The following is a 27,270-nucleotide window of genomic DNA, read 5'->3' as shown; positions in this document are numbered from 1 at the left end:
AAGGCCATATTGCTCCGGGATATGCGGTGGTCATTCCCTGACCTTTCCACATCCTCCGTATTTGGTGGTCACAGGCTCAAACCCCGGTCTAATCAAGAAGCGTGTGCTATGCACTGCTGCTCCTGCCCACCTGGCTACGGAGGCGCCTAACAATTCTTGTGATTTCTGTTGTCGATCAGCTTTCTGGAAACCAGACAATAATCGGGGAATCCATCTTGCACTCAATTTCTGTAAATGGAGTTGGTCATGAAGGACTGTTTCAATAGAGCCCACACTAATCTTCACCTCCTGAGACAATTCATGCACAGATATCCAGCCATCTTCCATGATTAACGACTCCACTTTTCTGATCATGCTGTCATCAATGGCTGAATGGGGACGACCTGGAATGGGCTCATATTCTACCGATGTCCGCCCACACCTAAACTATCTTTGCCAGTGCCTCACAATGCCATAGGATGGGACTTCATCGTTATATACAGCAGTCATCTCCTCGTGGATTTCTTTAGTAGATTTCCCCTTTAAGAACAGATACCGGATTACAGATCTGGCTTCAACTTTGTCCACGATGCTACTTCGTCACACGTTCAACTCTGTAAGAGGAAAAACAAATTAAGACACAGGGCTGAAATTTTACACCTTTAGTACAGAGATATGTAAGATGCTACACACAAAATATCATGACTCTGCGATATGTGGAGGTAGGTGAAGGTGATTCTTTATTGAACCACCCTCATTGTTATGGGGGTTTGATGGTGCATAAGCTACTTTGGCTATAATGCACCACCCTCGTAATATACATCGATGAGCCAAAACATTATGACCAGCGAGTTGTTATGTAAATCGAAGCAACTACAGGTGAACTACGGCGCATGCGTGGGGTAGGACACAGTATAAAAAACACGTACTGAGCTCCGTTAATCAGTGTTACTCTTGTTCTTCAGATGGGAAAGGCAGCGGACTTAAGCGAGTTTGACAAAGGCCAAATTGTAATGGCCAGATGACTGGGTCAGAGTATATCCGAAACAGCATGGCTGGTGGGGTGCTCACATTCAGCCGTGGTTAGTACCTACTGAAAGTGGTCCGAGAAGGGGAAACCCATGAACTGCCGGTGTTGGACGACCATGGCTCATCGATGCTCGAGGTGAGTGAAGGATCTCCTGGGTGGTAAGTGGCAACAGAAGGGCGACTATGGCGCAACACACAAGTAATTGGAATGCTGGTTGTCTGTTTGTTTGTTATTTGGTTTTTAGGAACATTAGCAACTAAGGTCATATTGCTCCGGGGATATGCAGTGGTCATTCCCTGACCTTTCCACATCCTCCGTATTTGGTGGTCACGGGCCCGAACTTCAGTCTAATCAAGAAGCATGTGCTACCCACTGTTGCTCCTGCCCACCTGGCCACGGAGGCAACGGAATGCTGGTGATGGGAGTAATGTGTCACAACACACACACACAGTACATCAAACCCTGCTGAAAATGGGGCTGCACAGAGGCAGGCTGCTCCGAGTGCCCATGCTAACCATGGTTCTCCAGTGACAGTGCCTACAATGGGCACACGAGCGTCGAAACTGGACCTTGAGTGATTGGAAGAAGGTTGTTTGGTCCGATGAATTACGTTTCCTGTTGCACCATGTAGACGGCCAGGTACGTGTGCGTCATTTACCTGGGGAAGTGATGGTGCCTGGATGCACCATGGGATGAAAACAACAGTGGCAGCGGTGGCATGCTTTGGACGATGTTTTACTGGGATATCGGGGGTCCAGTTATCCATTTGCCGGGCACTCTGATGTCTACCATGTACCTAAACATCATTGCTGACCAGGTGCACCCTTTCATGACAACAGTCTTCTCCTCTGGCAGTGCCGTCTTTCAGTAGGATAATGCACCATGCCACACTGCCCGGTTTGTTCATGACTGGCTCTTGGAACTTGACGAAGACTTCCAGGTATTGCTCTGGCCTCCAAATTTCCCAGACATCAATCCCATCGAGGATCTGTGGTTTGTGTTGAAACAGCAACTCCGATCTGCAGTGTCGCAACCACGGATCCTACAGTGGTTGGATCTGTAGGTAAAGGATCTGTTGGTTACGTGCTGGTATCAGATACCACAAGACACATTTAGAAATCTTGTAGTGACCATGCCTCTATGGATTGCTGCTATGGATAAAGGGATGGTTGAGTGGGAGAAGACAGAGTGGTAATCAATGGACACTGCTCTTCGTGGACTAATGTTATTAGTGGAGTCCCCGGGGTTCAGTGTTGGGTCAATTGTTGTTCTCTGTATTCATCAATGATATTGATGATGGAATGTCATACTTAATGTCCAAGTTTGCAGACGATACAAAAATCGGCAGGGTTGTTAATGATCCTAATGACAGTATGCTGCTGCAACAGGATATAGAAAAGTTGAGCAGATGGGCTGAGAGGTGGCAACTGAAGTTTAACATTCACAAATGTAAAGTACTTTATATGGGAAGCCTTGTCAATGAAATATAGGAATTTTGCTAGCAGGAACAGGGAGGTGATTATCCCGTTGTACAAGGCAATGGTCAGGCCACACCTAGAGAATACAGTGTACAGATCTGAAAGCCTCATTTTAGGAAGGATGTCCAGTTTTTAGCATTAGTAGAAGCATATGATGCAAGAAAGCAAGCTTATGCAGCATCAGCCAAAAAAAAAAAAAAAAAACCCCGCTCCCATTTCACCCCTCCGTTGTTCCAAGTACCTGTCCAGCTCAGCCTTAAATTTATTTAGGCTATCAACATCCACAACGAGAGATGGAAGTTTGTTCCAGCAATCAACAACGCACTGGATAAAGGCAAACTTCCGAACATCTATCCTACAACTGTCTTTCCTCAATTTAAATTTATGCCCTCTCAGGAGATTATTCTGAGCAAGAGGAAGAATCCCATCACCATTGAGCATGCTCAAACCATTCAAGGCATTGTACACTTCAATAAGATGACATCAGAGGTGTCTAGTTTCCAGACACTGTAATTTGCAAAATTTAAGCCTCAACTAATAACATTAGTCCACAATGAGCAGTGTCCATTGATTACCACTCTCTGTCTTCTCCCACTTAACCATCCTTTTATCCATAGCAGCAATTTGCCTATAATGCCACACTGCTCCAATTTGTGCAGCAGTCTTCCATGTGCAACAGTATCAAAGCCTTTCTAAGATCCAAATATAGGATATCAAAGTTATTCCCTGCATCCAGTTCCTTTGTGACCACATCATAGTATCCAATCAAATTGGTCAGACAAGATTTCCCCTTAACAAAACCATGCTGTGTTTGATCTATAACTGAAGTCTTGCCTAGATAATCCTGCAGTACTTTTTTAACCAGTGCCTCCATTCATATTCTTGGAACAGAAGTTAAACTAACAGGTCTATAATTACTTGCGTCGCCCTTTGATCCTCCTTTGTGAATTGGTGTCACATTTGCACACCTACAGTCCATGGGTACCTCCCCCGAGTCCAAAGAAGCTCTCATAATTATGGCTAAGGGTTTGCTTACTTCCTTGCTACCTCCTTTAATATAACTGGATAGATCACCATGGGTGCCTTTCTTATGTTTATCTTCAACAATTTCTCCTTCACTTTTCTCTCGGTTATTACAAAATTATCTAGCTCACTGCCAGAGTTTAACTCACCTCTGGCATTCCCCTTCCTGAATAACTTCTCATGGGTGAATGTAGATGCAAAATACTCATTTAGTTTGTTAGCCACCTGAGCAGGATCATCAACAGTTGAACCATCAATATCCAGTGGTCCAATCTGATTCATCCCTTTCCTTCTAGAGTTTACATAGGTAAAGAACCCTTTGCTGTTTTTCTTTGCATCCTTCTCCCAGGATTTCTCGTAATCTGCCTTTGCCTGCCTAACCTCCTTTGTGACTTTGTTACAGACTAGCTTATATCTGTCATAGGCTTCCATGTCATTAGTTCATCTGACATCCGTTTAGGCCTAAAACCTTGAACAATATTTCTTAGTTGGTATGTAAAGCCTAGTAGCTTCCAAGATAAATTCTTTGAATGCTTCCCATTTTGAATTTGCTGTTGGTAACATCATCAGTTGGTCCCACCATATACAATTTAAATACTGTCTCAGACCACCGTAGCCACCTTTACGAAAGCAAAAAACTTTTCAATTTACGCCTGATGGTAGTTACCTCTTTGAATTATCAATGACGCAGTAACGTACATCACAGAAATCATTGTCCAAGCAGCTGCGAATGCTGTTCCAAAAACATCTGCCCGGTTTCCACCATTTCCCAAACCTTGGTGGAATTCACAATGCACAGCAGCAAAAAAGGTTCAAAACAAAGCGTGGGGGATATTCCGCCGATATCCTACCACGACCAACCTTACAGCCTATAAACACGCACGAGCCAAAGCACGCTATATCCGCCGTCAGAGCCAAAAGGTTTGGTTTGGTTTTGGTTTTATTGGCGCATTAGCTACTAGGGCTATAATGCGCCAAGACCATGTCATTAATAAAAATTTAAACTTTCAGTGACCTAACTAGTTAGGTCACCATGTCAAAATAAATAATAACAAAAGTATAAAAGATAAATCAATGGAAAAGAACAATAAAATGTAAATTTTATATGGCAGTAAAAATGTTTATTGATTTTAAAAAGCTAAAAACAGCAGACACATGGTCATTGTCAGATAAAATCTGACTGAGTGTATAAGGCTCAGCCAGATGACTAAAAACGGTAAAGTATAAATCACGTTCATGTCTAAAACGTGGACATACGGTTAAAATGTGATTAATAGATAAAATGGTGTCGCATTGCTCGCACATAGGACAGTCATCTGCCCTCAGCAGAAAAGAATTTGTAAGATGACTGTGTCCTATGCGGAGACGAGCTAGAACAACTTCCTCCTTACGAATCCTGCGCAGACTAGACTGCCACGGTTCAATTACAGGCTTTATACGATATAATTTATTCGCAGTCTGTCTATTCCACGAATCCTGCCATTGGGAATGTACCTTTTGATGTACTATTTGCCTGTAGTCTGTATAGGGGACTAACAGGCAGCGGTTATTATTGGGAATTGCTGATTTGGCTGCGACGTCAGCCAAATCATTTCCCCTAATCCCAATGTGGCTCGGAATCCAGCAGAAGCGGATGTCATATTCACGATCATGGAGAACGTGAATCTTCTGCTGAATGCTAGACAGAACTGGATGGGGATTATACCTCACAGATATTACAGCCTGTAACATGCTAAGAGAGTCGGAATATAAAATGAACCGTTGGTATTGGCATTTACTAATATGATCCAAGGCTAACTCTACAGCGTGCAGCTCTGCAGTAAATATGCTGCATTCAGAGGGAATCTGCTCTGATATAGTGCTGTCTGTAAAGACAGCAGCAGAGCCCACATATGATTCCGACTTCGAGCCGTCTGTGTAGACTGGCGCGAAGTCGGAATATTCAGTTCGGTGTGCTGAATGAAGCTGCAGGTAGACGCATGATGGAGTGTCCGACTTTCCCCAGTTTCTAAGCGACAAGTCGCATGCCGGGACACGAGCATGCCAGGGTGGAAAGGGTTGCTTGGATGTTTGGGCAACCTTGTCTACCTTGATATCAAGTTCTATGAGTAGCTCTTGGAGACGAATACCAAAAGGACGATTAGCAGTCTTACGGGTATTGTACAAATTTTCCCATCGTGGCTCAAAAACGGATAGCCACGTAGGATGGTCTGGCAGGGATTTCAGTTTAAAAGCGTAGTTTAGACACAACTGCTTACGTCGAAGCGATAACGGTGGTTCGTTTGCTTCGACGTATAAACTCTGGACAGGAGATGTTCTATATGCTCCAGTAGCGATACGAAGAGCCTGGTGATGGACAGGATCCAGCCATCGAAGGGCACTGACTCTGGCTGAAGAATATACCTGGGACCCATAATCAAGTTTGGATCGCACAAGTGCACGGTAAAGCCGAAGAAGCGTGCATCGGTCCGCTCCCCAAGATGTAGAGGAGAGCGAGCGGAGAATATTAAGCCCGCGTGTGCACTTTGTGCGAAGTTGACGGATGTGGTGCAGAAAGGTCAACTTTTTATCAAATACGAGTCCCAAGAATTTTGTGTCCGCTGCTACTGGAATAGCATTTTGTCCGAGCATTAATTCAGGTTCAGGATGAAGATTACGCTTGCGACAAAAGTGTACGCAAACGGTCTTCTCCGGCGAGAACCTGAAGCCATTAGCAAGTGCCCAGGAATTAAGGTGATCAATGGATTTCTGCAGTTGTCTTTCAATAACCCTCATGTTGCATGACTGACAAAATATGCTAAAGTCATCAACATAGAGGGCACAGTTTACAGTTGGAGGAAGTTGTTCTGTGATGGAATTGACTTTGATGGCAAAAAGCGTGACACTTAATACTGATCCTTGTGGTACTCCCTCCTCTTGGCTGAAGGGACGAGAGAGTGAGGATCCCACACGAACTTGGAAAGATCGATTGGCTAAAAAGTTTTTAATAAAAATGGGGAGTTGCCCCCTAAGGCCAAGGCTATGCAGATCTTTTAAGATGCCAAATCTCCAAGTTGTGTCATACGCTTTCTCCATGTCAAAAAACACCGACACCAAGTGTTCGCGTTTTAGGAAAGCATCCCGGATGGATGCTTCCAATCTAATAAGATGGTCCAAAGTGGACCGGTTCCTTCGGAAGCCGCACTGGATGTTGGAGAGAAGGTCATTTGATTCGAGATACCATATTAAACGAGAATTAACCATTCTCTCCAGAATTTTGCACAGACAGCTGGTCAGAGCAATAGGACGATAATTGGTGGTGACTTTTGGATCCTTTCCTGGCTTAGGAAAGGCAAGAACGATTGCCTTTCGCCAGGAGTCCGGAAACTGGCCTTCAATAAAAATTCTGTTATACAGAAGGAGCAGACAATCCATAGATTTTGGTGGGAGATGTTTAATCATTTCATAATGGATGCCATCTGGTCCAACGGCACTTGCTTTGGAAAGAGTGAGGGCTCTTTTTAGTTCCAGAATAGTGAAATCCCCATTGTAGAGGTATATGCTCTTAGATTTAAAGCTAAGTGCCTGTTTTTCGATTTTATATTTCAGGACCAGGAACTCTGGGGAATACGAAGATGTTGCCGAGATGTTAGAGAATGTTTCCCCAAGAGCATTGGCTATTGCAGTTGGATCTGCAATAGCGCATCCATTATAATCTAGGATTGAAGAAGGGTGGGATGTATATTTTCCCTTCATTTTCCGGATTTTATCCCAGACTACCTTAGAATTGGTAGACTGGTTAATAGATGATGTGAAACGGATCCATGATTCCTTTTGACTCTGACGGCGAATGTAGCGTGCTTTGGCTCGTGCACGCTTGAAGGCTATTAGATTAACAGTGGTAGGATATCGACGGAATATCCCCCACGCTTTGTTTTGAGCCTTTTTTGCTGCTGTGCATTGTGAATTCCACCAAGGTTTGGGAAATGGTGGAAACCGGGCAGATGTTTTTGGAACAGCATTCGCAGCTGCTTGGACAATTATTTCTGTGATGTACGTTACTGCGTCATTGATAGGCTCCTGACTGACTGTACTGAGGTCAAAATTTGCCTGATGTTGGAAGGCATTCCAGTCAGCCTTATCAAACTTCCACCGTGGTAACCTAAAAGGAAGACATGGTCTCCCACTGTGTAACAAGGTTATCACAGGGAAGTGATCACTTCCGTATGGATTCTCCTCCACTTCCCAAGTGAGTGAAGGGAGTAGAGAAGGGGAGCAGATAGAGAGATCAATGGCAGAAAAAGTACGGGTAGGCATGTGGAAGAAGGTGTTTGTTCCAGTATTTAGAAGGGAAAGGGCATTGTCATTGAGCATGTGCTCTATGACCCGTCCCCTTCCAGTGATGTTAGCACTACCCCACAGGGTATTATGTCCATTAAAATCCCCAAGAAGTAAGAAAGGGGGAGGCAACTGCGTTACAAGATCATCAAGGTCTTCCTGGGAGATGTCAGTCCCAGGTGGCAAATAAATAGAGCAGACCGTTAATAGAAATCCCACTGTAAGGCGAATTGCAACAGCCTCTATGCTGGTTGTAATTAGCAAGGGCTGAACTGGGGTCTGATTATTCAGAAGGATAGCCACTCCTCCATGAGCAGGACCATCCGCAATTCGATCCTTACGAAAGATTGTGATGTTATGCATGGTGGGATCATCATTTGCCTTTAGATAAGTCTCCTGCAAGCAAAAGCAAACTGGCTCGTGCTTTTGCAGGAGGGCCTTGATGTCATCTGTATTTCGCCGGAATCCACGACAATTCCATTGTAGGAATTTAGCCATTATTTTGGCTTGGTGGGTCCATCAGGCGGCTTCCGAGGTGCTGAGGGCTTACTTTTATCAGTCTTGGCTTTATCTTTTTTGGGGAAGAATGGACGCTGTCCGGTGTCCATTTCTTCCTCCACGAAGAGTTGCAAGACTGAATCATCCGGTACCTCCTTTTCCTCTACATCCATTGATTCTCTTAATTTTGGTTGCTCTTTTTTACCACTTGGTTTTGTTAGTGGTGGAGCACTAGGAGGTACGGATATTGGAGTAGCAGCTGATTGTGTTTTTGTGGTGGGTTTTTGTGAACTCAATAAATAGCGTGCAATCGGCGTGAATGACTCTCTTGGTGGTATAGTCATATCTGTTTGTGTACCGATAGTGCACTTCGCAGAAACCTTCTGAGCATATGAAGGCTTCCCGCTATTTATTGGTTGTATGCGTTTTCTAGCCTCTGGGTAGGAGATGTTAAGCTCCGTTTTTAACTTTTGTATTTCCTTTTCGTCCTTCCACCGCTGGCATGCTCGAGAGTATGCAGGGTGCTCTCCTTGGCAGTTAATACAGTTAGGCTTAGGAGCTATACATTCCTTGCTCTCGTGATCTTTAGCACCACATCGAGCACAGGCAGGGTTACCACGACAAGCTGTTTGTGAGTGGCCGTACTTTTGACATTTAAAACACCTCAGTGGGTTTGGAACGTAAATCCTCACTGGGCAGTTTAAGTACCCTGCCTTGATGGAACTTGGAGGCCTTGGGATGTTGAATGTTAGGATGAGAACTCGGGTAGGGACAAGATTCCCATCCTTACGCATGGATATTCGCTTGACAGCTGTTACTCCTTGTTCTTTTAATTCAGAGCAGATCTCTTCTTCAGAAACGTGAAGAAGATCCCACTCTGATATCACACCTCTTGAAGAGTTCAAAGTTTTGTGAGGGGTTGTGATGATGGGTATTCCCCCTATAGATGTGGCTTTCAAAAACTTTTCAGCTTGATTAACATTTGATGCTTCTATTAGAATATCTCCAGAACGCAGCCGTTTTACGGATTTGGGTGAACCTGCCATCCCTTCTAATCCTTTCTGGATGAAGAAGGGTGACATTTTCCCAAGTGACTGCTCTCCGGTGGAATGGAGAATGAGGAAGAGAGGTGTCACAGATGTTGTTTTCTCCTCAGTTCTGGCTCTTTTAGCTGAATTACTTTCGCTCTCATCTAACGATCGATTAGGTAGGGGCCTTGTTGGGGCCCCAGAAGAAGAATTTAAATTACTCATAGGAGTAAAGAAAAAATGTCTGATGCCTAAGTACCTCACCCACCACGGAGCCCTACGAGGGGGCGCCCACTCGTGAACTAGCAGGTACTGCGTACACGAATGGGACGCCGAGTTCGCTTAGAACACCATACCCACGTTACCAATAAGTCTTTATCCCGTCCCAGGACCAAAGGGAGGGAGACTTATTGGAACGCAGTTGACCCTAGCAGTATAGAACCACCCGCCGATTGATCCCAGTCGAGCCGGTCCGGGACCGCCCGTCTTGTCGAAGCAGGGGCCAAAGTGGTGTATTAAGGCTGGGCCCCTCAACCACCAGGATCCCCCTTTCCGCTTCCACGGGTCGCGGCGCACGGCTGCACACGCCGGATTCCAAAGATGTAACCCTGGAACCAAGGTATGGGCGTTATATCCCAGTGATGCTAATCTGGAAATCCAGCAGCATCACTGGGAGGTCCCCTCACCACGTACAGGTGCCCACGTCGAGGGGAGAGCCAAAAGGAATCGTGGATCCGTTTTACATCATCTATTAACCAGGCTACCAATTCTAAGGTAGTCTGGGATAAAATCCGGAAAATGAAGGGAAAATATACATCCCACCCTTCTTCAATCCTAGATTATAATGGATGCTCTATTGCAGATCCAACTGCAATAACCAATGCTCTTGGGGAAACATTCTCTAATATCTCTGCAACATCTTCGTATTCCCCAGAGTTCCTGGTCCTGAAACATAAAATCGAAAAACAGGCACTTAATTTCATGTCCAAGGGCCTCTATCCCTACAACAGGGCATTCACTAGAGAGGAACTGAAAAGAGCCCTCACTCTTTCCAAAGCAAGTGCTGTTGGACCAGATGGCATCCATTATGAAATGATTAAACATCTTTCACCAAAATCTATGGATTATCTGCTCCTTCTATATAACAGAATCTTTATTGAAGGGCAGTTTCCGGTCTCCTGGCGCAAGGCAATCGGTCTTGCCTTTCCTAAGCCAGGAAAGGATCCAAAAATCACCACCAATTATCGTCCTATTGCTCTGACTAGCTGTCTGTGCAAAATGCTGGAGAGAATGGTTAATTCTCGTTTAATATGGTACTTAGAATCAAATGACCTTCTCTCCAACATCCAGTGCGGCTTCCGAAGGAACCGGTCCACTTTGGACCATCTTATTAGACTGGAAACATCCATTCTTCCTAAAATGCGAACACTTGGTGTCAGTGTTCTTTGACATGGAGAAAGCATATGACACAACTTGGAGATTTGGCATCTTAAAAGATCTGCATAGCCTGGGTCTTAGGGGACGACTCCCAATTTTTATTAAAAACATTTTAGCCAATCAATCTTTCCAAGTTCGTGTGGGATCCTCACTCTCTCGTTCCTTTAGCCAAGAGGAGGGAGTACCACAGGGATAAGTTTTAAGTGTCACGCTTTTCGCCATCAAAATAAATTCCATCACAGAACAACTTCCTCCTACCGTAAACAGTGCCCTCTATGTTGATGACTTTGGCATATTTTGTCAGTCATGCAACATGAGGGTTATTGAAAGACAACTGCAAAAATCCATTGATCGCCTCAACTCCTGGGCACTTTCAAATGGCTTCAGGTTCCCGCCGGAGAAGACCGTTTGCGTACACTTTTGTCGTAAGCGTAATCTTCATCCTGAACCTGAATTAAGGCTCGGACAAAATGCTATTCCAGTAGCAGCGGACACAAAATTCTTGGGACTCGTATTTGATAAAAAGTTGACCTTTCTGGATCACATCCGTCAACTCCGCACAAAGTGCACACGCGGGCTTAATATTCTCCACTCGCTCTCCTCTACATCTTGGGGAGCAGACCGATGCACCCTTCTTTGGCTTTACCGTGCACTTGTGCGATCCAAACTTGATTATGGGTCCCAGGTATATTCTTCAGCCAGAGACAGTGCCCTTCGATGGCTGGACCCTGTCCATCACCAGGCTCTTCGTATCGCTACTGGAGCATATAGAACATCTCCTGTCCAGAGTGTATATGTCGAAGCAAACGAACCACCGTTATCGCTTCGACGTAATCAGTTGTCTCTAAAGTACGCTTTTAAATTGAAATCCCTGCCAGACCATCATACGTGGCTATCCGTTTTTGAGCCACGATGGGAAAATTTGTACAATACCCGTAAGACTGCTAATCGTCCTTTTGGTATTCGTCTCCAAGAGCTACTCATAGAACTTGATATCAAGGTAGACAAGGTTGCCCAAACACCGAAGCAACCCCTTCCACCCTGGCATGCTCATATTCCAATATGTGACTTGTCCCTTAAAAATTGGGAAAAGTCGGACACTCCATCGTCGGTCTACCTGCAGCTATATTCAGCACACCGAGCTGAAAATTCTGACTTCGCGCCAGTTTACACAGACGGTTCGAAGTCAGAATCATATGTGGGATCTGCTGCTGTCTTTAGAGACACCACTACATCGGAGCAGATTCCCTCTGAATGCAGCATATTTACTGCAGAGCTGGACGCTATAGAGTTAGCCTTGGATCACATTAGTAAATGCCAATACCAACGGTTCATTTTATATTCTGACTCTCTTAGTGTGTTACAGGCTTTAATAACCGTGAGATATAATTCTCATCCAGTTCTGTCTAGTATTTAGCAGAAGATTCACTTCCTCAGTGGACGTGAATATGATATCCGCTTCTGCTGGATTCCTAGCCACACTGGGATCAAGGGAAATGATTTGGCTGACACCGCAGCCAAATCAGCAATTGCCAGTAATAATCGCTGCCTGTCAGTCCCCTATACAGACTCCAGGCAAAGAATACACGAGAAAATACACCCCCAATGGCAGGATTCGTGGAATAGACAGACTGCGAATAAATTATATCATATAAAGCCTCTAATTGAACCGTGGCAGTCTAGTCTGCGCAGAAATCGTAAGGAGGAAGTTGTTCTTGCCCGGACCCGCATAGGATATAGTCATTTGACACATTCTTTTTTGCTGAGGGCTGATGACCCTCCTATGTCTGAGTCTTGTGGCACAATTTTATCAATTAGACACCTTTTAATCGACTGTCCAGATTTTAGCAATATCCGTTTTACTATTTTTTAATCATCTGACTGAGCCGTATACACTCAGTCAGATTTTATCCGACAATGACCATGTGTCTGCTATTTTTAGTTATTTTAAATCAATAAAGGTTTTTACTTGTATTTAATATTTACATGTTACTGTTATTTCCTTATTGATTTATCTTTTCTACATTTTATACCTTTGTTATTTTATATACTGACATGCTGGCCTAAGTAATTAGGTCTACATTTAGGTCTACATATAGGTCAGTGAAAATTGAAATTTTTATATATGACCTTAGTTTGGCGCATTATAGCCTTAGTAGCTAATGCGCCAATAAAACCAAACAAACAAACGAACATACCTCTTTGAGTAAATCCTACTTCTGCACACTGTGATCGCTGCCACCTAGTGGTTCCTTTATCTGCAGATTCTTAATGCATGAAGAATCACTACTGATAATCAGATCAAGGGTATTACTCCCTCTAGTTGCCTCCTGAACGTGCTGATGTAGAAACAATCATCCAATAAATCCACAAAAGCCTTGCTAGTGAGTGAGTGACCAACCCACAAATTCCAGTCAATATCTGGGAAATTAAAGTCCCCCATTATAAGACTCTCTGATTTACTGTTGTTGTTGTTGTTAGGTTTGTTGGTGCATCAGCAACTGTGGCTATAATGCACTCGGATTTACTGGTCCACTCAATTTCCCTGTACAGTTTCTTATTATACTCATCAGAGTCATTAGGCCTATAACACACTCCTACTCTCAATTTTTATCTCCCAATCCTGAAGTCACACCAAACTGACTCGGCACTGTACTGTCTAGCGATGTCGACTGGCTTCACTTCCTTGGATTTTATGTGTTTCTTAACTAATAACATAACCCCTCCTCCCTTCCTATCCTGTCTATCCTTGCTGTACACATTGTACTCCCCAAATTCCAGTTCTGCATTCCTTATATCTGTGTGACACCACCTCTCTGATATCCCAACAATATCTGAGTTGCTAGAACGAATAAAAAGAAGGGAAACAAGCTTGGTTAGGGGAACAAAGGAGGGCCATTATTAAGAAAGGCTTAAGTTTTGTAAATTGCCTTGCCTGGTACGAGTTGTTTTGGCTGCACACGGAGGACCAACATCATATTTGGTAGGTGGTAATAATGTTTTGGCTCATCGGTGTACATAATATGCAATTTTTCCTTAACCCAAGTCAAATTCAGTGTCACGTGCATCATAACATAATCTACATAAAAAACAAATGACAACTATTTATGCAATAGTTCTTGTGAAAGCTTATCAGAATAGATTAAACAATTACAATTTTATTTTTTGTTACACATATTACCACAATACAGCTTTGAATCATATTAATTAGTGCTATTTTTAAGAACTGCAAATTTAGTTTTTGAACTGAAAGAACAAATGGAAATTCCTGTTCTTGCCTTCCTCCTATTAATCAATTCAGCTCAAGTTTTTTTTTTCTTTTTTTTGGTAGTTGTTGGCGCATCAGCTTCTGTGGCCATAATGCACCTCCCAAGGTTTTTGCAGTACTTTGATCCAAGCCCTAGGCGGGAATCGAACCCGCGACCTTTGGGTTGCAAGGCACGCACTTTACCCACCCGACTAGCCCGGCCGGCTAGCTCAAGTTTTATTAATAAAAAAGTTTTGAGAACTGATCCTAGAATTTTTGAGAAATAAGTTTTGCATGCAAATTTATTACTGATAATGTAACAATCGAATGTTATATATTATTACTGATTTAATACTGTTGCATTTTGAACATGGAAGAAAATAAATATGTACGTACCTCATTTGATTTTTTTGTATAAATTTCCAAGAATTCATAATAATTTAGTCTTTCTCTGAATATTTTCAAATCAGCCAATACTTCTTCAAATTGTTCATCAGTGAGTGGAAAGCAAAAATTATTTAAAACATTCCTTAACTGAGAAGGTGGTATCAGGCCACTAAGATCTAAATCACACGTTAAGAAGGCCTAAAATGTAAAGAATAATAAATACCATTCTTTCATAAATAAAATTTTATCAATAGTTATAAAATTAACTAAGCAATAAATATCTGTAATATTAGAGATATCCCATTGATAAAAACCCACTTACTAGCATTTAGCATTAGCATTAGTTGAGGCATATGATGCAAGAAAGCAGGCTTATATAGCATCAGCCAAAAAAAAAAAAAAAAAAACCCTTCGCATTTCACCCATCTGGTCACTCCAAATGTTTGTCTAGTTCAGCTTTAAATTTAGTTATGCTATCAACTTCCACAACAACAGATGGCTGTTCCAGTAATCAACTACCCGCTGGCTAAAGGCAAACTTCAACACATCTATTCTACAACTCTTTCCTCAATTTGAATCTATGCCCCCTCGGGTTCTTAATCTGAGCAAGCAGAAGTATCCCATCAGCATTGAGCCTGCTCAAACCATTTAAGGCCTTATACACCTCGATCAGATCACTTCACAGATGCCTAGTCTCCAGTTGCTGCTATTTGCAGAACTTAAGCCTTTCCTTCATAAGCACACCCTTTTGTTCCTCTCACCAATCTTGTTGCCCTTCTCTGTACTTGTTCTAGCAACTCTACAGCCTTCCTAAATGAGGCCTCCAGATCTGTATACAGTACTCAAGGTATGGCATGACCATTGCCTTATACAAAGGGATAGTCACTTCCTTGTCTCTGCTAGCAAAATTCCTATATATCATTGACAAAACTCCATGACCTGCTCTGGCAGCCTGTCTGCACTGCTCAGATAACTTCATATATGACTGAACAATTATCCCCAGGTCTTTTTCATTCTCCATCTCTATAAGTGTAGTATCACACAGTTGGTACGTTTCTCTTGGGTTACTGCTACCCATATGGATTACTTTGCATTTATCAATGTTAAACTTCAGTTGCCACTTCTCAGCCCATATGCCTAACTTTTCTAGATCCTGTTGCAGTAGCATACTGCCTTTACTGGCCAACCTTCATGAACATCATTGATAAATATACAAAACACCAATGAGCCCATCATCGAACCCTGGGGAACTCCACTAACAACATTTGTCCACGAAGAGCAGTGTCCATTGATTACCACTCTCTGTCATCTCCCACTCAACCATCCCTTTATCCATTGCAGTAACTTGCCCTTAAGGCCATACCACTCCAATTTGAAAAGCAGTCTTCCATGTGCAACAGTATCAAAAGCCTTTCTAAGATCCAAGTATATAATATCAAAGGTATTCCCTGCATCCAGTTCTTTTGTGACTGCATCATAGTATCCAATCAAGTTGGTCAGGCAAGACTTCCCCTTAACAAAACCATGCTGTGTCTGAGCTATAACTGAAGTCTTGTCTAAATGATCCTGCAGTGCTTCTTTAACCAGTGCCTCCATTAATTTTCCTGGAACAGAAGTTAAGCTCACAGGTCTATAATTACTTGTGTCAGCCTTTGATCCTCCTTTGTGAATTGGGGTCACATTTGCACATTTCCAGTCTATGGGTACCTCCCCTGAGTCCAAGGAAGCTCTCATAATTATGGCTAAGGGTTTGCTTACTTCCTTTGCTGCCTCCTTTAATATAACTGGATAGATCCCATCCACCCCAGGTGCCTTTCTTGTGTTTATCTTCAACAGTTTCTCCTCCACTTTACTCCCAGTTATTTCAAGATTCTGTAGCTTACTGCTAGAGTTGAATACACCTCTGGCATTCCCCTCGCTGAATAACTCCTCATGTGTGAATGTCGATGCAAAATATTCATTTAGTTTGTTAGCTACCTGAGCAGGATCATCAACACTTGACCCATCAATATCAAGTGGACCAATCTGATTCATCCCCTTCCTTCTAGAGTTTACATAAGTAAAGAACTCTTTGCTGTTTTTCTTTGCATCCCTTGCCAAGGATTTCTCGTAATCTGCCTTCGCCTGCCTAACCTCCTTTGTAACTTGGTTGCATATCAACTTGTATCTATCATAGGCTTCTGTGTAGTGTTAATTTGTATGTATCTCATGCATTTTTCTTCTCTGCCATATGCCTCATTAGTTCATCTGACATCCATTTTGGCCTAAACCTTGAACAATATTTCTTAGTTGGTATGTAAAGCCTAGTAGCTTCCAAGATAAGTTCTTTGAATGCTTCCCATTTTGAATTTGCTGTTGGTAACATTATCAGTTGGTCCCACTGTATAGAATTTAAATACTGTCTCAGTCCATCGTAGTCGCCTTTACGGAAGCAATAACCCTTCCCTTTACCCCTAATGGTAGTTACCTCTTTGAGTAAATCCCACTTCAGCACACTGTGATCACTGCCACCTAGTGGTTCATTTATCTGCAGATTCTTAATGCATGAAGAATCACTGCTGATAATCAAATCAAGAGTATTACTCCCTCTAGTTGCCTCCCGAACATGCTGATGTAGAAAACAATCATTCAATAAATCCACAAAAGCCCTGCTAGTGTGTGAGTAACCAGCCCCCAAATTCCAGTCAATATCTGGGGATAATGAAGATAACGACAGCTCAGAAGAATCAGACTCTGAATGTGAAGTGGACTCTGATATTGATTCAGATGCAGATATCAATGGCTCAGAAAATTCAGAAGGAAGTTATGAATAATACCTACTGATAAATACTATTGTTCGATGCAAAAAATAATTTTGATATCATATATTGGATTACCCATCAGGAAAGCTTTTGATACTGTTGCACATGGAAGACTGCTTTTCAAATTGGAAGACTGCTTCACAAATTGGAGCAGTGTGACATTGGAGGCAAACTGCTGCTATGGATAAAGGGGTGGTTGAGGGGGAGAAGACAGAGAGTGGTAATCAATGGACACTACTCATCGTGGACTGATGTTATTAGTGGAGTCCCTCAGGGCTCAGTGTTGGGTCCATTATTGTTTTCTGTACTTATAAATGATATTGATGATGGTATATCGCGCTTAATGTCCAAGTTTGCAGACGATACAAAGGTTGGCAGGGTTGTCAAGGATACTACTGACACTATGCTGCTGCAACAGGATCTGGAAAGGTTGAGCAGATGGGCTGAGAGGTGGCAAATGAAGTTTAACATTGACAAATGTCAAGTACTACACATGGGAAACAGCAACCCCAGAGCAACGTATCAACTCTGTGGTACTACACTGACAGTGGTAGAGAATGAAAGGGACTTGGGGGTGGTTGTGCAGGCAGATATGAAGTTCTCTGAGCAGTGCAGACGGGCTGCAAGAGTAGCTCATGGAGTATTGTCAATGATATACAGGAATTTTTCCAGCAGGGATAAGGAGCTGATTATTCCATTGTATAAGGCGATGGTCAGGCCACACCTAGAGTACTGTATACAGGTCTGGAGGCCTCATTTCAAGAAGGATGTAGAGCTGCTGGAACGAGTACAGAGAAGGGCAACAAGATTAGTGAATGGAACAAAGGGGTGCTCTTACGAAGAAAGGCTTAAGTTTTGCAAATTACAGTGTCTGGAGACTAGGCACCAGCGAGGTGATCTGATAGAGGTGTATAAAGCCTTGAATGGTTTAAGCATGCTCAATGCTGATGGGATTCTTCCTCTAGTTCAGAAAAATCACCTGAGAGGGCATAAATTCAAATTGAGGAAAGACAGATGTAGGATAGACGTGCGGAAATTTGCCTTTAGCCAGCGGGTGGTTGGTTGGTGGAACAGACTTCCATCCCTTGTGGTGGAGGTTGATAGCCTAAATAAGTTTAAGGCTGAGCTGGACAGGTATTTTGAACGAACAGAGGGGTGAAGTGGAAGTGGGTTTTTTTTTTTTTTTTTTTTTTTGGCTGATGCTGCATAAGCTTGCTTTCTTGCATCAAATGCCTCTACTAATACTAATGCTATCCCATACTATATTGTTTTCTGATCCATCGAGAACGTTGGTGACACAACGTTTTTTAAATGAGTGCTGCACTATTCTTTCTGGGATTAGCTTCCAAGCTGTTGATACCCATTCTGCCAATTTTGATGCTGTCACTTTCTCAATTTTGCCAGAATGTGTCAGCAGAAGGTTGTCAGTCAACAGCCAGGATTCATATTCCTTTCTCAAGTAATCCTTAAATGGTTTGTTGACTGAAACGTCGAGTGGCTACAGTTGGCTAGTCACGCCACCAGGAATCACAACCAAGTCATCACATTTTTTGACGTGTTCGGACAAGTATCCACGAAATGCATGAAGTACAGAAGTACTAGCATGCTAGGTCGGTTACAAAGACTGCCAGGATGTCTATTCCACACAACATTTAGCCAGTCTTCTGTAAGCTCTGCCACATCCATCCATTTTTTTGTGCATGCACAATAACATCTTTGGGGAAAATTTCATTCTTCAGTATGGTTTTTCGATTTAAAATTAAATATGGTGGCAACTTTCAACCATCAGCGGTGATGCATAGCATCACAGTGATACGCTGCTTTTAGTAGCCTGTGCTTATAATCTTGATTTCTTTAGCATTGACGATATAATTTCGAGACACATCAAAGAAGACCGGGGTTTTATCAGCATTTCCAATTTGACTAATAGTTTATTTATTTCCTTAATTTCATCACCTGTCGCTGAAAGTTAATCAGCTTCTGTTGAAAGTCTGCAGGAATTTTGATGGATAGATGTTCGGCACCTTAACGATAATCCGCTATGACGCATGAGTCTGTTGCATCAGCCACGACTGCCTTTAAAAATTATTTTCTCTATTCCGAGGGACTTGGCAATTTCTCCGGCTTTCAATTGCATATCTTGTTGAGTGATGGGTAATCCTTTTGTGCATGTCTCCAAAATGTATCACAAAATGTTACAAAACGTATCATAGCTTCATTGACTTCTGAAAATATTCCTTTCTTAGGCCCTATAAAGCACTTGGTTGTTGGTTTCCACGAATATATGGAATTGCAATCATTTCTCCAATGACGAACGTTAACTTCACTATTGTCAAAAGTTCACTAATTATTTTGCATATACAATAACTTTTTGTTTCAATGCGGCTTCGTAGTGTAATCTTTTTGACAACATTTTAATGTGCAATAAGGGATCAAAATGAACGAAATACAATAACTCCACTTCTTACGTACTTTCGAAGATACAAACAAAACTTCCTAGTTTTCGCTGAGTGAGCTCTACTATAATGAAATAACGGTGGCTTCACATTTCCAAAGCACATAAAATCACCCATGATACTTTATATTCTCCAATGGAATTGGAGAATTCAATAACGGTCAAACTTGGAGGCAGGCTTTCCATGTAAAAACAAAATGTGTAGTGCTGTGTGCAAAGCACGGGAAAATTTGAAAAAAAAACTGCAATTGTAAGACGCATCGATTCTAAGATGCACCCCGTTTTTAGAGACGTTAAAATATGGGTAAAAATAAATGCTACTCTACAAGCAGAAAAAAATTGATCCTCATTGATTAACATTCATTGTGGCAATTAACTATGGCAACTTTTAACAATGTGTATTTGATTAGTGAAGAATGTTTGTTTGTTGTTGTTGCTGTTTGTTTGTTATTTGGCTTTTAGGAGCATTAGCAACTAAGGCCATATTGCTCCAGGATATGCAGTGGTCATTCCCTGACCTTTCCCCATCCTCCGTATTTGGTGGTGACGGGCTCGAACCCCGGTCTAATCAAGAAGCGGAAGAATGTTTGATCTGAAATTATTTTACACAAGCCAGTGTTGTCAATGCAAGTGATTGAAATTTTTGTACATGAGCTTTAAGGGCTGTAAATGAAGATAACTACTAAGGATGACATTTTAAGGCATTAAATTTCATATTGATAAAAAAATAATGATCAAGAGTCTAAAAGAGTGAGAAGAAAAAACTGAATTGAAAGCAAAAAAAAAAAAAGAGCCCATTTGAAAAATGCACCACCCAGTATTTTAGCTATTCAGAGTGTTATCTGCTGACAATGGTTTGTGGATTAACACAAGATTTGAGGGATTCTATGAGGCTTTTGGGGGGTAGATTTTATCAGTGTGGCTTGCACATGTAGATAGAAGAAATCAATTTTGTAGAGACTGTATTTGTTTAAACAAAGGTGGTACAAGGGTGTTTCCCAGTATCACTGAGGATACCTTAAGAATTTATGGAAACTGGTAATTGTTTGTGTGTCTGGGGGGAGGGGGATAATAATATTGACACAGGTTTAGCTGATGATGTGGATCAAAATAATGCTTGCACACATCTCAAGAATTCTTGTTTGTTGCAGCAACAGCTGACATAGACAAGATGTTCTGATGGTGGCAACATTTCAAATGAGTGGGAAAATAAAGCTAGGGAAATAATCCTAAATAACTTCAAGGGAGGAGTCAGTGTAGAAACCAACAGAAAGATACTTAGTCTCAACTGTGCCTACAGTAATATCAGGAGTGTTGTAAATAAAATGGGTGAATTCGAACTCCGGGTTAGGACAACTAATGCTCACATAACAGGGATAATGGAAATTTGGTGCCTGGAAATTGGGGATGATGAAATGAAGAGATTCCTTTCGATTGGAGAAGTGGCAATGTATTGGCAATACATAAAGACAGTTCAAAGAGTGAAGTTCGTATGTACAGAATGGGTTAGTCTGATGTCACTGGTAAGGAAAATCTTGAAGGCAATGATTAAGAGTGCAATCCCAGGTCATTTAGATAGAAATGGCATTCTGTAGAACACACACAACATGGTTTTGTTAAGGGAAAGTTATGTTTAACTAACCTGGTAAGTATTTTGAAACAGTTACTCATCAGTTAGATTTGCAGGGTAGCAGACAGAGGGTTATGATTATTGGATATTCCTCAGAGTGGTGTAACATCAGGAGCAGGGTTCCCCAAGGATCGGTTCTGGGACTACCGTTGTTTCTGATTTTCATAAACAACATTGATGAAGGGATAGAATTTCATAAACAACATTGATGAAGTGTTCCAAATACCTGTCCAGCTGAGCCTTAAAATTTATTTAGACTATCAACTTCCACAACAAGGGATGGAAGTCTGTTCCACCAACAACTACCCGCTGGCTAAAGGCAAATTTCCACACATCTATCCTACATCTGTCTTTCCTCAATTTGAATTTATGCCCTCTCAGGTGATTATTCTGAGCAAGAGAAAGAATCCCATCAGCATTGAGCATGCTCAAACCATTCAGGGCTTTATACACCTCTATCAGATCACCTCGCCGGTGCCTAGTCTCCAGACACTGTAATTTGCAAAACTTAAGCCTTTCTTCGTAAGAGCAACCCTTTGTTCCATTCACTCATCTTGTTGCCCTTCTCTGTACTCGTTCTAGCAGCTCTACATCCTTCTTGAAATGAGGCCTCCAGACCTGTATACAGTACTCAAGGTGTGGTCTGACCATTACCTTATACCTGACCATTGCCTTATACAAGGGAATAATCACCTCCTTATTCCTGCTAGAAAAATTCCTGTATATCATTGACAAGACACCATGAGCTACTCTTGCAGCCCGTCTGCACTGCTCAAAGAACTTCATATCTGCCTGCACAATTACCCCCAGGTCCTTTTCATTCTCTACCACTGTCAGTGTAGTACCACAGAGTTGATACGTGGCTCTGGGGTTGCCGTTTCCCATATGTAGTACTTTACATTTGTCAATGTTAAACTTCATTTGGCACCTCTCAGCCCATCTGCTCAACCTTTCCAGATCCTGTTGCAGCAGCATATCATCAATAGTGTCCTTAATAACCCTGACAACTTTGTATCGTCTGCAAACTTAGACATTAAGCCTGATATACCATCATCAATATTATTTATAAATACAGAAAACAATAATGGACCCAACACTGAACCCTGAGGGACTCTACTAATAACATTAGTCCACGATGAGCAGTGTCCATTGATTACCACTCTCTGTCTTCTCCCCCTTAACCACCCCTTTATCCATAGCAGCAATTTTCCTCCAATGCCACATTGCTCCAATTTGTGCAGCAGTCTTCCATGTGCAACAGTATCAAAAGCCTTTCTAAGATCCAAATATATGATATCAAAGTTATTCCCTGCATCCAGTTCTTTTGTGACTGCATCATAGTATCCAATCAAGTTGGTCAGGCAAGACTTCCCCTTAAGAAAACAAATGCTGTGTCCAAGCTATAACTGAAGTCTTGTCTAGATGATCCTGCAGTGCTTCTTTAACCAGTGCCTCCATTAATTTTCCAGGAACAGAATTTAAACTACTTATCTTCTGCATCCATTGTCTCTTGGATTGTAGATACCTGTTCCCCTTTCTTCGGAGTTTGGAAGTGGTGGAGCACCACTGTGTTTTGGAAGTGGTGGAGTGCTAGGAGGTACATATATAGGTGTGGTGGCTGACTGTGATTTTTGGGAACTTAATAAATTGCACACAATGGGGGTAAATGATTCCCTTGGTGGAATAGTCATATCCGTCTGAGTACCAATGGTGCTTTTCCCTGAAGCTTTCTGGGTGTATGAGGGCTTGGTGCTATTTATTGGTTGGATGCATTTTCTGGCCTCCTGAGAGATGTTTAGCTCTGTTTTTAGTTTTTGAATTTCCTTTTCATCCTTCCACCGCTGGCATGCCCGAGAGTATGCAGGGTGTTCTCCTTGGCACTTAGTACAACTTGGCTTTGGAGCTAAACATTCCTTGCTCTCGCGATCTTTGGCACCACAGCGAGCAGAGGCCGGGGTGCTACGACAAGCTGTTTGAGAGTGGGCATACTTTTGGCCTTTAAAACACCTCAGTGTGTTTGGAATATAAATCCTCACTGGGCAGTTTAAATAGCCTGTCTTTATGGAACTTGGAGGCCGTGGGGTGTTGAATGTTAGGATGAGAACTCGGGTAGGGACGAGATACCCATCCTTCTGCATCGATATTCTTTTGACAGCCGCCACTCCTTTGTCTTTAAGTTCAGAGCAGATCTCTTCTTCAGAAACATGAAGAAGGTTCCACTCTGATATGACACTGCGTGAAAAATTGAAACTTTTATGGGGGGTAATGATGATCGGTAATCTCCCTAACGATGTTAGTTTCAGTAGTTGCTGTGCATGTTTTTGGCTTGCAGCCTCAATAAAATGTCTCCAGAACGTAGCCTTTTGTCAGATTTTGGAGAACCTGTCACCCCTTTTAATTCCTTTCTGGATAAAGAAGGGTGACATTTTCCGAGTGCCTGCTCTCCGGTGGAATGGGGAATGAGGAAAAGCGGTGCCACAGATAGTCTAACCTCAGTTCTGGGCCTTTTTGAGCTACAGTTAATGGTATCTTCCGATCAGTTAGGTAGGGGCCTTGTTGGGGGCCCCCAGAAGAAATAGAATTAAAATTATTCATATGAGTAAGATAAAAATTTCCAACGCTCTAAGTACAGGGGGACGCACCACGAAGCCCTATGAGGGGACTCCGACTCGTGAACTAGCAGGTACTGCGTACACGAATGGGACACCAAGTTTGCTTAGGAGCACCATACCCACATTTCCAATAAGCCTTGATCCTGTCCCAGGACCAAAGGGAGGGACTTGTAATGCAGTTGACCCTAGCAGTAAGAACCATCTGCCGATTGATCCCAGTCGGGCCGGTCCGAGACCACCAGTCTTGTCGAAACAGGGGCCAAAGTGGTGTATTAAGGTTAGGCCCCCTCAACCACCAAGATCCCCCTTTCCGAGTTTCCATGGGTCACAGCGCACAGCGGGTTGATGTAACCCTGGAACAAAAGTATGGGTGTTGGATCCCAGTGATGCTAATATGGAAGACCAGCAGCATCACTGGGAGGTCCCTCACCACGTCTAGGGGGTCAAAGAAGGGGTACAATGTCCTGTTGTTTACAAAAATTTACTTTAGATAGTATGAATCAGAGCTGAAATACTCAATATGTTCTACGTTGATAATAATATTAGTAAATTAATAAGAGGGGTTTACCTCAATATAGTACGTGGAACACTTCCGTATGATACCCTCCAGAAATTAAAACGGAAAAAACGAAAAAATCGACAACTTACCGGTACATTAAAGTAAAATATAAATAATTAAAGTAAAATATAAATAATTAAATAATCAATTTAACACAATTCAAAATCAATTCAAAACAATTAAAATTCAAATTAACGCAATTAAAAGAATCTAACGAAAATATTCAAAACGATTTATATTTTACTTTAATGTACCGGTAAGTTGTCGATTTTTTCGTTTTTTCCGTTTTAATTTCTGGAGGGTATCATACGGAAGTGTTCCACGTACTATATTGAGGTAAACCCCTCTTATTAATTTACTAAAAATTTACTTTGTAATGTAACTAATGTAATGTCCTTTACAAATAGCAGACATATTCCCCTCCATAGGTAGCTGTTTGTAATTAGTGTTCCCCTGATATACTTTTTATTGCATCTTTGGGTGAGGAGAGGGACAAATAGTGATTAGTCTCTGATGAGTCCTGTTGTTTATAAACGTTACTCTGCAACTGAATATATCAAGGTGAATATACAGCCAATTTTTAGCTTATTTAACCTCTTGGAAATAGGATAGTAGGATGTACAGTAGATATGAATATATCTACTGTACAATTTCCAATTTTCATATTTCCAATTCCCAGTTTCCAATAGGAAATTGTTATCACATCTCAAATGTCATTTAAAGTCATACCTTTTAAACTAACCCCCGCTCTCCATCATTTTTCAACGTAAAGTGACAAAATGTGATATGGTTCATTAGGGTGAATGGAATACGCTATTGTGCCCTAATAAATAATAAACTGCAAATTTTTTTCTCTAAATTAAAACAGTTTCACTGAAATACTAGTATCATATACTGTTTTATAAAAATGAATATAACAGTAAATATAAGTTTTATATTTACTTACCTTTTCTATGTTTCTAATATTCCTATTAAGAAGAATTCTAATCCTTGATTTTAGTTTCTTACCACTAAGATTCTGATAAGATGAAGGAGCAATTTTTGGAACAAATCCATAACTTTCTGGGGGACGGCGACTTGCCTTTTTAGACTGAAAAATAAGCATTAGCATTAGAAGAGGCATATGATGCAAGAAAGCAAGCTTATGCAGCATCAGCAAAAAAAAAAAAAAAAACCCTCCCATTTCACCCCTCCATTCTTTCCAAATGCATGTCCAGCTCAGACTTAATTTTATTTAGGCTATCAACTTCCACAACAAAAGATGGAAGTCTTTTCCAAACTATCAACCAACCGCTGGCTAAAGGCAAACTTCCGCACATCCATTCTACAACTGTCTTTTCTCAAGTTGAATCTATGCCCCCTCAGGTTCTTAATCTGAACAAGAGTATTCAGCTTGCTCAACCCATTCAAGGACTTATACACCTCAATAAGATCACCTCGCAGGTGCGTAGTTTCCAGGTACTGCAATTTGCAGAGTTTGTTCCTCTCACCAATCTTGTTGCCCTTCTTTGTACTCATTCTAGCAAATCTAGATTCTTCATAAAATGAGGCGTTCAGACCTGTACTGTGTACATTTTATGCCTTGTACAATGGGATAATCACCACCCTGTCCCTGCTAGCAAACTTCCTATATATCATTGACAAGACTCCATTACCTGCCCTGGCAGCCCATCTGCACTGCACAACAAACTTAATATTTGACTGCACAATTACACCCAGGTTTTTTTCCCTTTCCACTTCCCAGATTGTAGTACCACACAGTTGGTATGTTTCTGTTGGGTTAGTGCTACCCATATGCAGTACTTTGTATTGGTCAATGTTAAACTTAAGTTACCACTTCTCAGCCCATTTGCCCAACTTATCCAGATCCAGTTGAAATAGCATACTGTCTTTACTGTCGCTAACAACCCTGCCAACCTTTGTATCATCTGCAAACTTGGACATTAACCCTGATATACCTTCATCAATATCATTGATGAATACACAAAACAACAATGGGCCCAGCACCGAACCATGGGAACTCCACTAATAACATTTGTCCACGAAGAGCAGTGTCCATTGATTACCACTCTCTGTCTTCTCTCACTCAACCATCCCTTTATCTATTGTAGCAACTTATCCTTAATGCCATACCTCTCCAATTTGTACAGCAGTCTTCCATGTGCAACAGCATCAAAAGCTTTCCTAAAATCCAAATATATAATATCAAAATTATTTTTGACATTCAATTCCTTTCTGACCACATCACAGTATCCAATCAAATTGGTCAGACAAGGCCTCTTTTAACAAACCCAGGCTGTGTCTTTACTATTACTGCAGTCTTGTCTAGATGATCCTGCAGTGCTTCTTTAACCAGTGCCTCCATTAATTTCCCTGGAACAGAAGTTAATTACAGACACAGGTCTGTAATTACCTGTGTCACTCACCCTTTGAACCCCCTTTGTGAACTGGTGACACATTTGCACACCTCCAGTCCATGGGGACTTCCCCTGAGTCCAAGGCTAATTATGGCTAATGGTTTGCTTACTTCCTTTGCTGCCTCCTTTAATGTAACCGGATAGATCCCATACACCCCAGGATCCTTCCTTATGTTTAACTTCAACAGTTTCTCCTACACTTTGTTCTCAGTTATTACAAAATCACTTAGCTCCCTGTTAAAGTTTGATAACCTTCTGGCATTCCCCCTCATTGAATAACTCCTCATGTGTGAATGTAGATGCAAAATACACATTCAGTTTATCAGCTATCTGAGCATGATCATCAATAGTCAACCCATCTATGTTAAATGG

At 41.8% G+C, this 27,270-nt stretch overlaps 1 protein-coding gene across 1 annotated transcript in view; it reads right to left on the bottom strand.

The window, feature by feature from the left end:
• The window catches only part of LOC150083781 (EF-hand calcium-binding domain-containing protein 6-like), a 208,138-nt gene that overhangs the window by 66,239 nt on the left and 114,629 nt on the right, over positions 1-27,270 (bottom strand). The window contains exons 13-14 of the mRNA XM_090378599.1: positions 25,428-25,571; positions 14,434-14,622 (exon numbers count right to left, since the gene is read on the bottom strand). Of these exons, the coding sequence (XP_090234725.1) occupies positions 14,434-14,622; positions 25,428-25,571 (333 nt within the window). The remainder of the gene's footprint in view (positions 1-14,433; positions 14,623-25,427; positions 25,572-27,270) is intronic.

This window comes from Mastigoproctus giganteus, chromosome 7, assembly GCF_048544385.1.
Source record: "Mastigoproctus giganteus isolate SK-2022 chromosome 7, ASM4854438v1, whole genome shotgun sequence".
NCBI lineage: Eukaryota > Metazoa > Arthropoda > Arachnida > Uropygi > Thelyphonidae > Mastigoproctus > Mastigoproctus giganteus.
The sequence above is the reverse complement of the archived record's forward strand: the minus strand, read 5'-3'. Positions and strand labels throughout refer to the sequence as shown.